The sequence below is a fragment of the Heterodontus francisci genome, chromosome 17 (assembly GCF_036365525.1).
Source record: "Heterodontus francisci isolate sHetFra1 chromosome 17, sHetFra1.hap1, whole genome shotgun sequence".
Lineage (NCBI taxonomy): Eukaryota > Metazoa > Chordata > Chondrichthyes > Heterodontiformes > Heterodontidae > Heterodontus > Heterodontus francisci.
The window spans coordinates 73,993,388-74,006,906 of NC_090387.1; the positions used below are offsets into that span (position 1 = coordinate 73,993,388).

At 41.1% G+C, this 13,519-nt stretch overlaps 1 protein-coding gene across 4 annotated transcripts in view; it reads left to right on the forward strand.

Annotated features, from left to right (window-relative positions):
* Nucleotides 1-13,519, forward strand: part of wdr59 (WD repeat domain 59) — a 115,369-nt gene that overhangs the window by 35,415 nt on the left and 66,435 nt on the right. For all 4 annotated transcript variants that reach the window (XM_068049673.1, XM_068049674.1, XM_068049675.1 and 1 more), the window contains exons 4-10: nt 1,090-1,175; nt 3,786-3,866; nt 5,391-5,428; nt 9,989-10,077; nt 11,934-12,050; nt 12,152-12,229; nt 12,949-13,108. In XM_068049673.1, coding sequence (XP_067905774.1) covers nt 1,090-1,175; nt 3,786-3,866; nt 5,391-5,428; nt 9,989-10,077; nt 11,934-12,050; nt 12,152-12,229; nt 12,949-13,108 — 649 coding nt within the window. The remainder of the gene's footprint in view (nt 1-1,089; nt 1,176-3,785; nt 3,867-5,390; nt 5,429-9,988; nt 10,078-11,933; nt 12,051-12,151; nt 12,230-12,948; nt 13,109-13,519) is intronic.

The following is a 13,519-nucleotide window of genomic DNA, read 5'->3' on the forward strand; positions in this document are numbered from 1 at the left end:
CTACTACTTCCTTAATGGATTCTAGCATTTTCCCCATGGCTCAGATTGTTTTCTTTGGAACAGAGGAGGCTGGGGGAGACTTAATTAAAGTGTATAAAATTACAAGGGTCTAGATCGAGTTGATGGGAAGGCCATATTCCCCTTGGTTGAGGGATCCATAACCAGCGGATATAGATTTAGGGCAAGAGGTAGGAGTTTACAGGGGATTCGAGGGGAAATTTTTCTCTCACGGTGGTGGGGATCTGGAACTCGCTGCCTGAAAAAGGCAGAAACCTCATAACATTTAAAAGGTACTTGGATATGCACTTGAAATGCTGTAGCCTACAGGGCTGTGGACCAAAAGCTGGAAAGTGGGCTTAGGCTGGATGGCTACTTGTCAGCTGGCGCGAACATGATGAGCTGAATGGTCTCCTATTGTGCTGTAAATTTCTGTGATTGTAGGACCCCTAACCTGCCCTGGTTAAACTGGAAGTGGGCACTTTTGTGGTGTGTTGAGTTTGGGTTTCCCATTTTTAAGAATTTAAACCTACCCCTCTCCCACCTGTCCTCGGGGGGTTTACATTTCACCCTTTTTATGTCATGACAGCTATAATTCATTCTTTGTCCATGCACAAATGTTATGGTCTGGGCTTATCAGTATTTAATGTGGTCTTGACTATCAATTGAGCAGCAAGGGCTATGATGTAAATGCATGAGAAGTAGAGCTCTGAATATGTTCTTTCAGTGCTGTCGATGCTTTTGCGTAAAGTGGGTGTAAACTGCTGTTAACAATATACTTTGTATGTATAAGGTGCTTAATTCCCTAATTTGGAGAATGTTTATTTGCTCCATATTTTTCTTCAGAATTTGGAAGGACTTTCAGAAAATCTTTTAAGCCTGTTCAATAAAAGTGAGTTTCCTGTACCTTTATAAGCAAAAAGAAATAAAAAGAAAATTAATTAGAATTCTTAAATAATATTGTATGGCTATTGTCCGCTGGTCTCCAGTTAGGAATGGAATTCTAATCTTGACTCAGCTGGCTGAGACAGTGTAGTGATGCAGTTTCTGCTTTGTGGTTGATATGAGGTAATATCTGGATGTGTGTTTCAGTGTAACCAGCGAGTGGACCTATACAAATGGCACGATGGGAATGGCGAGATTCACACTTCACTGCAGGGTCATACTCGTGTTATAAGGTATTTTGTTTGGAATTACATTGCTGCATTATTATTGTAGTTATATTACAGTGGCTGTTCTTAAAGTATTACAGGTGGTGTTAAAGTAATTAAGTAATTATGAAGTTTGAATTGAAGCAATTGTTTTATTCTCTTCAATTTAAATTGTCTTTTGAGTAACTGAAACAGTCTTATTGATATTTCTCAATTGGAGAGAGAGGGTTTTTTGGCTTGGTTGGCTCCAGTGACTCTTCATATTGGATCCTATTTTCTGTACTAAAGGTCTGTGATCTTGAGTAGCCTCTGGCAAGGAAATGGGACTTGCAGACTGCTCTTGGAGCCTGAAGCCACTGTCCCTGACTGTATTTACATTTGTGTCGGAAGGTGAACAAAGCTAGGGATGGGATGAGGGTCTTGATTGTTTGATTGCATCCTGGAAGGTAACCCTCGGCTTCTTTTCCTTACTGCAAGCTCTTCTTAAACCCCTCTCCCTCGTCTCGTCCATCCTCACTTTCAACGACGAGTGAGAGAAGCTCATAGATTCCTTTGTCGCCAAGGTTGACACCACCTGATCCACTGGCTGTTGTCACTTCCCTCCTTTCCGCTAGCACACTGGGCCGAACTTTCTCTAATGCCCTTCCCTACCCTAGCCCTGAACTTGTTTTCTTCTCCATTTTCCTTCTCCTATCCCACTCTATGCCCTCTCCTAGCTTATCTTGTCCATGAGACCTACCTACTGCTCTCTTGGGCCTATTCCCACTAAACTACTGACCACCCAACTTCCCTTCCTGGATCCCACGTTAGCTGATGTTGTTAGCAGTCCTCACTCCTTCAAATCTGCCATCATCACCCCTCTTCTCAAAAAAAAAACAACCCTTGACTCCTCCATCCTTGCAAAATACTGCCCCATCTCCAACCTTCTCCTTCTCTAAGTCCTTGGATGTGTTGTTCCTTCCCAAATTCATGCCCGGCTTTCTGAAACTCCATGTTTGGACACCTCCGATCAGGTTTCCGCCCTCGCCACAGTACCGGAATGGCTCTTATCAAAGTCACAAATGCGACTGTGACAAAGGTAAACTACCTCTCCTCATCCTTGTTGATCTGTGTGCAACCTTTGACACAGTTGATCGTACCATTCTCCTCAAATGTCCCTCCACCTTCATCCAGCTGGGTGGGACTGCACTTGCTTGGTTCCATTTTTAACTATCTAATCAGAGAATTGGCATCAATGGCTTCTCTTCCCATTCCCGCACAGTTACCTTCTGCTGTCCCCCAGTGATCTATCTTTGGACCCCTCGTATTTCTCATCTACATGCTGCCCCTCGGCGAAATCATCCGAAAACACGACATCAGTTTCCACATATACATTGACAACATCAAGCACTACCTCACCATGACCTCTCTCGAACCCTCCATTGTCTCTAATTTGTCAACTACTTATCTGATATCCAGTACTGGATGATCAGAAATTTTCTCCAATTAAATATTGGGAAGACTGAAGCTATGGTCTTTGGTCCCCGCCACAAACTCCACTCCCTTGCCACTGATTCCATCCCTCTCTCTGGCAACTGTCTGAGGCTGAAGCAGTTGTTTGACCCGAGATGAGCTTTCACCTACATAGCCGCCCTGTTACTAAGACTGCCTATTTACACCTCCGTAACATTGTTTGTCTCCTTTCTTGCCTCAGCTCTTCTGCTACTGAAGCCTTCATCCATGCCTTTGTTACCTACAGACTTGACTATTGTAACACACTTCTGACCACCCTCCCACATTCTACCCTCTGTAAACTTGAGGCCAAGGCTCTGCTGCCCCTGTACTAACTCGGACCAAATGCCATTCACCCATCACCCCTGTGCTGACGGCCTACCCTGGCTCCCGGTTTAACAAGGTCTTGATTTTAAATTCTCATCCTTGTTTACAAAACCCTCCATGGCCTGGCCCCTCCCTATCTCTGTAATCTCCTGTAGCCGTACAACCTTCCAAGATACTTGCGCTCCTCCATTTCTAGCCTTCTGAGCATCCCCGATTTAAAAAAAAAAATCTCCACCATTGGTGGCTGTGCCTTCAGCTCCCTAGACTCTAAGCTCTTGAATTCCCTCCCTAAACCTCTCTGCCTCTTTCTCTCTCTCACTCTTTCCTCCTTTAAAACACTCCTTAATACCTATCTATTTGACCAAGCTTTTGGCCATCTGCCCTGATATCATCTTAAGTGGCACCAGTGTCCAATTTGTTTCATAATGCCTCTGTGAAGCACATTGGGGTGTTTTATTATGTTAACGGTGCCATTTAAATATTAGTTGTTGTTGTAACCTGTGTCTGTGTGTGTATTCAGACAGTCATGGAGAAAGGGTTATTCTCCTAGAATGAGGTGTACGTAGTCAACAAATATATGAAACAGAGAATGGTGAAAGGAAATGATTTCCCTGATACGGAAAGTGATACTTGGTTGAGATTTGTTTGGTTTGAATTCTGTTGTGCCTATCCTGAGGTACCTGATTGCAAGCATGTAGGAGCTCCTCCTTCTTTCTTTCATTGATGTTCTCTCTGCTTGATCAATAAATATGCACACAAATGCAACAAGGTAGCGTTGACTTTTTTTCTTAAATTTGTTTTCTTTGCCCTTGTTTGTAGTGATTTGGAGTGGTCGTGGTTTGAACCTGAGCTGCTTGTGACGAGCTCTGTTGACACTTATATCTACATTTGGGACATTAAGTAAGTCCAGGGCTTTGTTGGGGGAACTTACAACCAATTGCTGGTGTCGGAAAGAGGGCACTTATTTTTCTTTATTCTCCTGAATTATGAGCATGTAAACTAGGGAAAGCTGTTCTGCTGAATAAGTTGCTGGAGGTACTAGTTCATGCATACAACAATAATGATTGCAATTCCAAGTAATTCATTGTATGTAAAGTATTTAAGTATGTTTCTGACTGATTATCTGAACTCCTGTGGTGGGGCAAATGTTGGGGAGTGGTGTTGCACAGGGGCTGGTGTAGCTACCATAATCCTGTTTATTGGTGGTGTGAAGCGGTTGAAATCTTTCTCATTGGGGGAATGGGATTGAATTCTTATCATAGAATCATACAGCACAGAAGGAGGCCATTTGCCCAATGGACCTGTGCTGGCTCTTTTGAAGGAGCTATCCAATTAAACTCACATCCCTGATCTTTCCCAAAGCCTGCAAATATTCCATGTTTCAGTCGTGGATGTTGCTCATCCTTTATGCTAGCTGGGGGGTTGCAAGATGATGTTAGGTTCCCCTTCAGTGAAATCAGCTCATTACATTTCAGCACCATTTTCAGTTCAAATTCCATTATAGTGATGAGATCACTCACTGTGTATCAATATATATCAGAAACATAGATATTTATATTGCTGTGATAAGGTACTATATGAAAGCAGGTTCTTATTGCAAACAGAACAATACTGGAAGAATTGGACCATTTATAGATGCAGCTGTTGACTTAGTTTCAGCCCTTGACTTTGTGACTGGGATTGGCCTATTTAAGACAGAAAGTTCCTATTCCATGGCATGCTGTTCACCTGAAGAAACATTTTTGATATTGTGAAGTAGTCATTGAGAATATACATTTATTAGACTTACGAAGTCTGATAATGGGTTGAAAATAGGTTCGTAATGCAATTTTTGTTAAATTTTGCAGCTCCTGTTGAGTGAGGCCTTTAGTGTGTTCGTGTGATGCCCATCCATAAGGTCATTGTTAGTGAGAAATGAATGGAGCCAGTACCCCAGTAGATAAATTAGTCCTAGCTGGACAAGCAGCAGGCAACATACTATTTGTTGGATCAGTGTTGGGAAGCTGTGCAGTTTAATTCGGTTAAACTCCAGCATTACCCCTGTGCACACTTCGGGTTCCTAAGCCTGGCTCTGCTGACTTGTACCAAGCTCTCTGATAGATAGTGTGTGTCCCTACAAGGAGAGAGTACACACTCCATACTGGGCAAACAAATTCTCAGGTGGGTGTAATTTTCTCAATGATTTGATTTGAAGACTTTTAACCATTGTGATGGGTTTCTGTGTATATTCAAAAACAAATTAATAAGATCATTGTTAGTGTGAAATTAGAATTTGAGGTTCTTATTTGCTGGCCTCCTGGAGGCTTGAACACCATATAGCCTCTGGTTATAAAGGTCATCTTTGAATTGATGTGTCTGAATGTTAACTGTCACTATTACAGTCAAGGATTGAGTTCCTGTAACCAGGTGTTTGTCTCTCTTTAGGGACACACGGAAACCATCAGTGTCTCTGTCAGCTGTGGGTGAGTAGTGTATGTAGCTGCACTTAGCAAGGCAAGCATTGATGTTTCTTGAAAGGTTGGGAGATTCTGTTACAATTGGTGGGGGGGGGGAGCGGATGAGGTCCATCCAAATCACACTTTCATGGTGAATTTCAATTATAAGTGGACTGATATCCCTTATGAGTTGAAACTGAGATTTAAAGTACATAGTAAACTGGAAGTAATATGCTTGCTGGTTAACAACAACTGGGCAACATGTTGGAAGAATGTACAGGACGCTTGCAAACTAATCTGTTGGGGAAGTAAAATGCATACAGACAATCTAGTTCAGGCTAAAATAGCAAATAAATTTATTACAAGACTAAAATCTACATGGAAGCAAGGTAAATAGGCAGATAGACAGCCGTGTACTATTTAGCATTTACCAATGATTTCAATTGTTTTCTGAAAGCAAATTAACTATTTTGATTTCTAACAGTTCTTAAACTCAAACTTGAATGAGCACATTGTTGGTAATTCAGCTCCATGAAGTCTGTCACCACTGATGTGGTGTAAAACAGTTGAAACAAGTGAACAAGTGAAAAAAAAACTAGATACAGTTCCATTTTCTTTAACATGGCAGCTAGTTTGTTTGAAGAAACCCCTTGCATGCTCCATGGAGCACATCCCAGTCAAAGTCTATCATGCAGTCTTTTTTAATTCACTCATTGATTGGTCTTATGATTATAATTTGACTGAGCAGGACCTTTTATGATACCCTGCACTATTATGCAGCTTTGACCGGTGACTTTGAAAAGTCTGAGATCTGAGGGTAAAACTGAGTGCTGTCGCAGAGAAAGTAGATCTGGATGAGTCTGAGTCCTAAAGTGAGAAGAACTGTGTTAAGTACTTGTGTACCCATGTTTGTGTGACAATGTTTTATCTGAAAATGTCCATTTTGCATAATTTACAGATTGTTGTATATGCCCAATTTAAATCTGTTGCATAAAACAATATTGTAGTTAAAGTCTAGTGAATTGCTCATACAAGTTGGCTTCCCACTGAAACACAACTTATGTTGCCTGCTACTGGGGAAATGGGAGAAACACTGGATTTACCATATTATACAGAACAGGATGAAAAGTTATGGGAATGGGTCAAGTGGTAAAACGAGAGCATTTCTTGGCATGTAAAATTGGATTGAAGCTGATGCACAGAATGTGATAGTTCAGCATTTATTCTTTCTAAGGATGAAATGGTGTGCTTATGTGCAAGAGCAGCTTCTTCTAAAAAGTAAGTTTGCAGCCCAGAAAGGCAGTGAACTTGTGCTGGCTCAATTCCTAGTGCCCAACATCCCACAACATAAAACTGCCTTTTCTTCAAAACTAATGGTGCTTAACTATTGTAGTGACTTCTTGGCTGTTAGAGGACTACTAATATAATCATAGAATCTTACAGCACAGGAGGAGCCCATTCGGCCTATTGTGCCTTTCCCTGCAATTTTCTCCCTTTCCCTAAGTATTTACCAATTCCCTTTTGAAAGTTACGATTGAATCTGCTTCCAGCATCCTTTCAGGGAGTGCATTTCAGATCATCATAACTTGCAGTGTAAAAAAAAAAATCCTCTCTTCTGGCTTTTTTGCCAATTATCTTAAATATGTGCCCTCGGATTACTGATCCTTCTGTTAGTGAAAACACTTTCCCCTTACTTTATCAAAACCCTTCATGATTTTGAATGTGTCTATTAAATCTCCCTTTCTCTGCTCTAAGAACAATGCCAGCTTCTCCAATCTATCCACTTAACTAAAGTCCCTCATCCCTCGTTCCATTCTAGTAAAATCTCTGTACTCTCTCTAAGGCCTACCTAAAGTGTGGTGCCCAGGATTGGATGCAATACTCCTGCAGAGTCCTAACCAGTGATTAATTTCCTCCTTTTTGTACTCTGTGCTTCTATTTATAAAGCCAAGAACCCCATAAGCTTTTTTTTTTAGCAGCCTTTTCAACTTGTCATCTATTTTCAAAGATTTCTGTATGTAAACCCCCAGGCCCCTCTGTTCCTGCAGCTATTATACCTAATCAGCTTGATCAATCTTGCCTTCATTGCATTACAACCCTTATAGAGCACATAACTTGGTGTATGTAAACTGATGACTTATAAAGAGTGAGGCTCATGGGTTTGGCCACCAAACACTTGGGATGAACCATGCAAACCAACCAAATATTTGGCAGCCCCTAATCCCTGTTTGCAGGGGTTAACCTGAGAATTGTATGAAAGTTGAATGATATAGCAGAGGGTATGTAATGTTGCTTGGGTTTCCCCACATGATTAATGTAGCTGACCTCTACATAAGATAAATGTAATAACAGCAGTGGAAAGCCTTAAAATATGTTCTCCTTTAGCAACATACCTAAAGATGGTATCAAACTTAAAGAAAAAGCATATAATTGCACAAAGATGGGAGGCAGGTCAGAAGATTGAGCAGAATATAAAAAACAACAAAGAATGACTAAAAGATTGATAAGGAAGTTAAAATTAGAGTACGAGAGAAAGCTAGCTAGAAATATAAAGACAGATAGTGGGAGTTTCCATAGATATTTAAAAAAGAAAAGAGTTAACAAAGTGAGCATTGGTCCTATAAAAAGTGAGTCTGGGGAGATAATAAGGAGATGGCAGATGAATTGAACAGGTATTTTGCATCAGTATTCACTATTGAGGATACAAGTAACATCCCAGTATTAGCTGTAAGTCAGGAAATGGAAGGGAGGGAGGAACTCAAGAAAATTACAATCACCGGTGAAGTGGAACTGAACAAATTGTTGGAGCTGAAGGCTGACAAGTCCCTGGGCCCTGATGGACTTCATCCTAGGGTGTTAAAAGAAGTGGCTAGTGAGATAGTTGATGAGATAGTTGATGCATTAGTTTTAATTTTACAAAATTCCCTAGATTCGGGGAAGGTTCTGTTAGATTGCAAAATAGCGAATGTAACTCCTTTATTCAAAAAGGGAGGGGAGACAGAAAGCATGAAACTACAGGCCAGTTAGCTGAACATCTATCTTTGGGAAAATGTTAGAAGCTGTTATTAAAGACGATATAGCAGGGCATTTAGAAAAATTCAAGGTAATCAGGCAGAGTCAACATGGTTTTGTGAAAGGGAAATCATGTTTAACCAATTTATTGGAGTTCTTTGAGGGAGTTGCATGTACTGTGGATTAAGGGGAACCAGTGGATGTATTGCACTTAGATTTCCAGAAGGCATTTGATAAGGTGCCACATCAAAGGTTATTGCAGAAAATAAAAGCTCATGGTGTTGAGGGTAACATATTGGCATGGATAGAAGATTGGCTGTCTAACAGCAAACAGAGATAGTTATAAATGGGTAACTTTCTGGTTGGCAAGATGTAATGAGTGGTGTGTCACAGGGATCTGTGCTGGGGCCTCAACTTTTAAAAATTTATATAAATTACTTGAATGAAGGGACCAAAAGTATGGTTGCTAAATTTACTGATGACACAAAGACAGGTAGGAAAGTAACTTGTGAACTGGACATAAGGAGGTTACAAAGGAATATACATAGGTTAAGTGAGTGGGCAAATGGAGTATAATGTGGGAAAGTGTGAAGTTGTCCACTTCGGCAGGAAGAATAAAAAAGAAGCATATTAACTAAATGGTGAGAGATTGTAGAGCTCTGAGATGCAGAGGAATTTGCATGTCCTAGTGCATGAATCGCAAAAGGTCAGTATGCAGTTACAGCACGTAATTAGGAAAGCCAATAGAATGTAATTGTTTATCGCAAGGGGAATTGAATACAAAAGTAGAGAGGTTATGCTTCAGCTATACGGGGCATTGGTGAGACTACATCTGGAGTACTGTGTACAGTACTGGTCTCCTTATTTAAGGAAGGATGTAAATGCGTTGGAGGCAGTACAGAGAAGGTTTACTAGACTAATACCTGGAATGGGCGGGTTGTCTTATGAGGAAAGGTTGGACAGACTAGGCTTGCATCCGCTGGAATTTAGAAGAGAAAAAGGCGACTTGATTGAAACATATAAGGTCCTGAGTGGTCTTGACAGGGTGGATGTGGAAAGGATGTTTGCCCTTGTGGGAGAATCTAGAACTAGGGGTCACTGTTTAAAAATAAGGGGTCGCCCATTTAAGACAGAGATGAGGAGAAATTTTTTCTCAGAGGGTCGTGAGTCTTTGGAATTCTCTTCCTTAAAAGGTGGTGGAAGAAGAGTCTTTGAATATTTTTAAGGCAGAAATAGATAGATAGATTATTTAAAGGGGCAGAAAGGTTATCGGGGGTAGGTGGAAATGTGGAGAAATCAGTTCAGCCATGAACCTATTGAATGGTGGAGCAGGCTTGAGGAGCCGAGTGGGCTACTCCTGCTCCTGATTCGCATGTTCGTATGCTCTGCTGAGGCTTGTCCAGAAGTATTTTCCATTGTTGGTGCAATCACTACTGCATTGTGTCAAGGAGATTAAGGAAGGTTGTTTTGGCAAACTGGGTTAAACAATGCAAGTGAAAAGAAAGTGGTTGTACATTACCTGTATTGCATAACTGGCCTCTTTAGGTTTCTTTATTTCTTTTTCACATTGTGTAGCTGGAGCCTCTCAGGTGAAGTGGAACAAAAAGAACTCGTACTGCTTAGCAACGAGCCATGATGGAGATGTCCGAATCTGGGACAAGCGGGTGAGTGCTGCAGAAGTAAAGCTCCTGCATTGGTGCATCTGAACTCGGAGGCAATGTGCTTGTGTGCACCTGCAGATTTATTAAAATGAAACATTTGGACTCCTCTGAATTCGTTCTTTGATTACTCTCTGTATAACCGATGCAGTTCATAAGAGCAGTAAATTTGTCCCGGTTTGATCTGGTTCCCAATGGGTAGAATCCCAGAGCACAATACTAATTGCTCCTGACTAATTTAGTAACTTCTTGCTTTGAGAGAACTGGTAGTAGGAATTTCTCATTTGAAAGATGCTTCAGGCAGTCATCAGATGTAAAGTGTGACCAAGTTGCATTCTCCAGAATCGTCCAGCTTCCCTTTGCTGAGTGTGTGAGCTGGAAGAAGGCCAAAGACCCAAGATAAATTAATGGCTGTTAGAGAATATCAGCACTGGGCTTGTTGAGGTCAGTGGGTTTCCGGACGTAGCTCCAACTAGTGAAATTTTAATCTCTGTGTCTTGCAATACCTGGACACTTTGGGTGGAAATTGTTTTGTTTTTCCTTGAAGATACTGTGTTTCTTTTTAATAAGTAAATTGTAGGCACAGGTCTTTAGTGCAGGAAAAAACATAGTAAGGCGTAGAGCAGTTTTTCCTCATACGAAAGAATTCAGATCAAGGGGGATTCTCCAGCCTTTTGGGGGAAACGTAACTGCAAAGAAAGAGGACCTCTGGAAAAACTAACCTTTTGAAGTAAACAATGTCGACATGGAGTTCGTAGATATAATTTTTTATATGGATAGTTCAGTAACATCAGATGGCTGAAGCAACAAAAATGTTGAACAAAGAATAGCAATTTCCCAATAAGTTTTCAATACCATGACAGTGTTATCGTGCAACCAAAGAATCTAGCTGTTATCTGTAGAATGCTTAAGTATGGTCGATAGCACAGGTATAGGTGTGAAAACTGGATCTTGAGTGCTGAATTCAGCGTGACAACTTTTGAGATGTAGTGCTATAGATAGCGCTAAATATTAGTTGGCAAAAAGAATGACGACTGTAAGGGCTCTTGAATTCATCCAAAGAGACAGAAAGGATGAAGCCAATTTAAAGAAAATTAGACTTCCATTTACATAATGCCTTTCACAACCTTAGGACATCCCAAAATGCTTTACAGGCAATGAAGTACTTTCTAGAAGTGCAGTTACTGTTGTAATGTTGGAAATGTGGCAGCAGATTTGTCCACAGCAAGCTCCCACAAATAGCAATGTGATAATTACCAGATGATCTAGTGATGTTGATTGAAGGATAAATATTGACCAGGGCATTGTGCAAAGCTCCTCTGCTTTTCTTCAAATAGTGCCATGTGATCTTTCAAATCCACTTGAGAGGGCAGGCAAGACTTTGGTTCAATGCCTCATCCGAAAGATGGCACTTCCAACAGTGTTCATCCCTTGGTATTGGACTGGAGTGTCAGCCTAGATTTTGTACTCAAGTCTCGGGAATGGGACTTGAACCAGCAAAATCTGTCTCAGAGGGGAGAACACTACCAATTGAGCCACGGCTGACTGGAATAAGGAAGATGCTATATTGTCGCAAGGGAAATTATTGGGGTTGACATATCCACAGTTGTTCTTGGTAAAAGATTGAAGCCAGAAAATAACAGTGCTGGATGAGGTAATGGATTGGACAGGTGTGACATCAGTGGATCAGTATAATCTATCTGTGTACAGACCGTAAGTGTGGCACATAAGCTTCTCCAGAACAGAGTAGGTACATGGAGAGGGAAAATGGGAAGGAGGGGTAGTTAAGGCTTTGTGTGGGTTTCGGCTGTACAAGTGTTTTAAAATAAGATCTAGACCTAGACCTCTTGTTTTTTTCCTAGAAACCTAACACAGCAGTGGAATATATAGCTGCTCACTTGTCAAAAATCCATGGGCTGGACTGGCACCCGGAAAATGAGCATATCTTTGCTACATCGAGTCAGGACAACTCTGTCAGAGTAAGTGCTGGGCCCCATAAGCCTTTGATTCTTCTTTCATGTGTGTTAAGAGGGCAGTATATATTTATCCAATGCAAATAATTTTTCTTCCTGTTCTCTAGTTCTGGGATTACCGACAGCCACGGAAGTATTTGAACATCCTCTCCTGTCAAGTACCAGTATGGAAGGCCCGGTACACAGTAAGGATTTTTCCCTTTTGGTGTTGATGGGTGAAAGCTGGTTAACGTTTCCCTCTCTCCCCTTTTTCATTTTGGTGTTGATTATATATTTTGTTGAGTATTAAGTACATTGATGAACTTGCTGTAGATTTTGAACAGTGAGGAGCTAAATAGGGCTGCCTGTTCGCATTGATCCAAGAACAAGATAATTAACTGGAAAGGTTAATGCTTTTTTTTTTGTTTGTCCATATCCCTTTTCCTTCCTGCCTTTCTTCCCAATTGCACAAAAATTGGAATAGTTGCCTGCTGTGATGCCAGCTGTTTTGGGTACCCAGTGCTATTCAAGAGCAGCAGAGGATAACCTGATTTTCTTTTGCTTTTTCTCTGGTAAGCACCTAGCTTCCACTTAACTCCATCCTTTCATAGCACAGCAGAAAGCTTAACTTGCCATGTCCTACCAAGTTGATGCAGCGCATTGCACTGCAATATAGTAAATTCCCTGGGGATATTCTACTCAAATCCCAACAGGGTGCATTGGAAGAAGTAAGCTTGATAAGTTGAATGACTTCATTCACTGTGTAGCTTTGGTCCGAGGTTTTGGTTTTCTCCTGCTACCTTGAAGTAGATGCTGGAGTGATTTGTGTGAGAGAAAATTAGGCATGACATCTTCCTTTTAAGAATTGACTGCAGTTTCCCTGGCTATTGTAATTTACAATAGAATTGTTTTCTGTCCTTGGCAGCCGTTCAGCAATGGCTTGGTGACAGTGATGGTCCCGCAGTTACGTCGTGGTGAGAACAGCCTCCTTCTCTGGAATGTTTTAGATCTGAATGTCCCAGTTCATACCTTCGTTGGACATGATGATGTGGTGCTAGAATTTCAGTGGCGAAAACAGAGGGAAGGTAAGAGCCCCAAAACACCAGCAAGTGGCCCGCAGCCTTAAGTCCTGAGGTGAGATCCAGTCTGATGTGTGACCTTTGAGATGTCTTTGCTATTCCAGGTTTAATCTTCGAACGGTTTTCCCATTTTTCTCCTCTTTTCCCCATCCTGTGGGAGAAGTCTGCACAGCATGAATAGTTTCTAAATTATATGCTCCTTAAATATTTTGGTAATTTAAAAATCAACATGACATTCAAAGAAGAAAGGGATACATGAGCAACAGTTACAGTTGCTACTGCATTTTCATATATGAGCCAGGTTAACTACCCCATTTGTTAACCTGGCTCATACTTTATCGCTGTTGCGTATTTCCTTGCAATGTTGAACCTGGCTGGTGTGTTATCGCCATTAAAGTTTATCCTCTTGGTCATGAG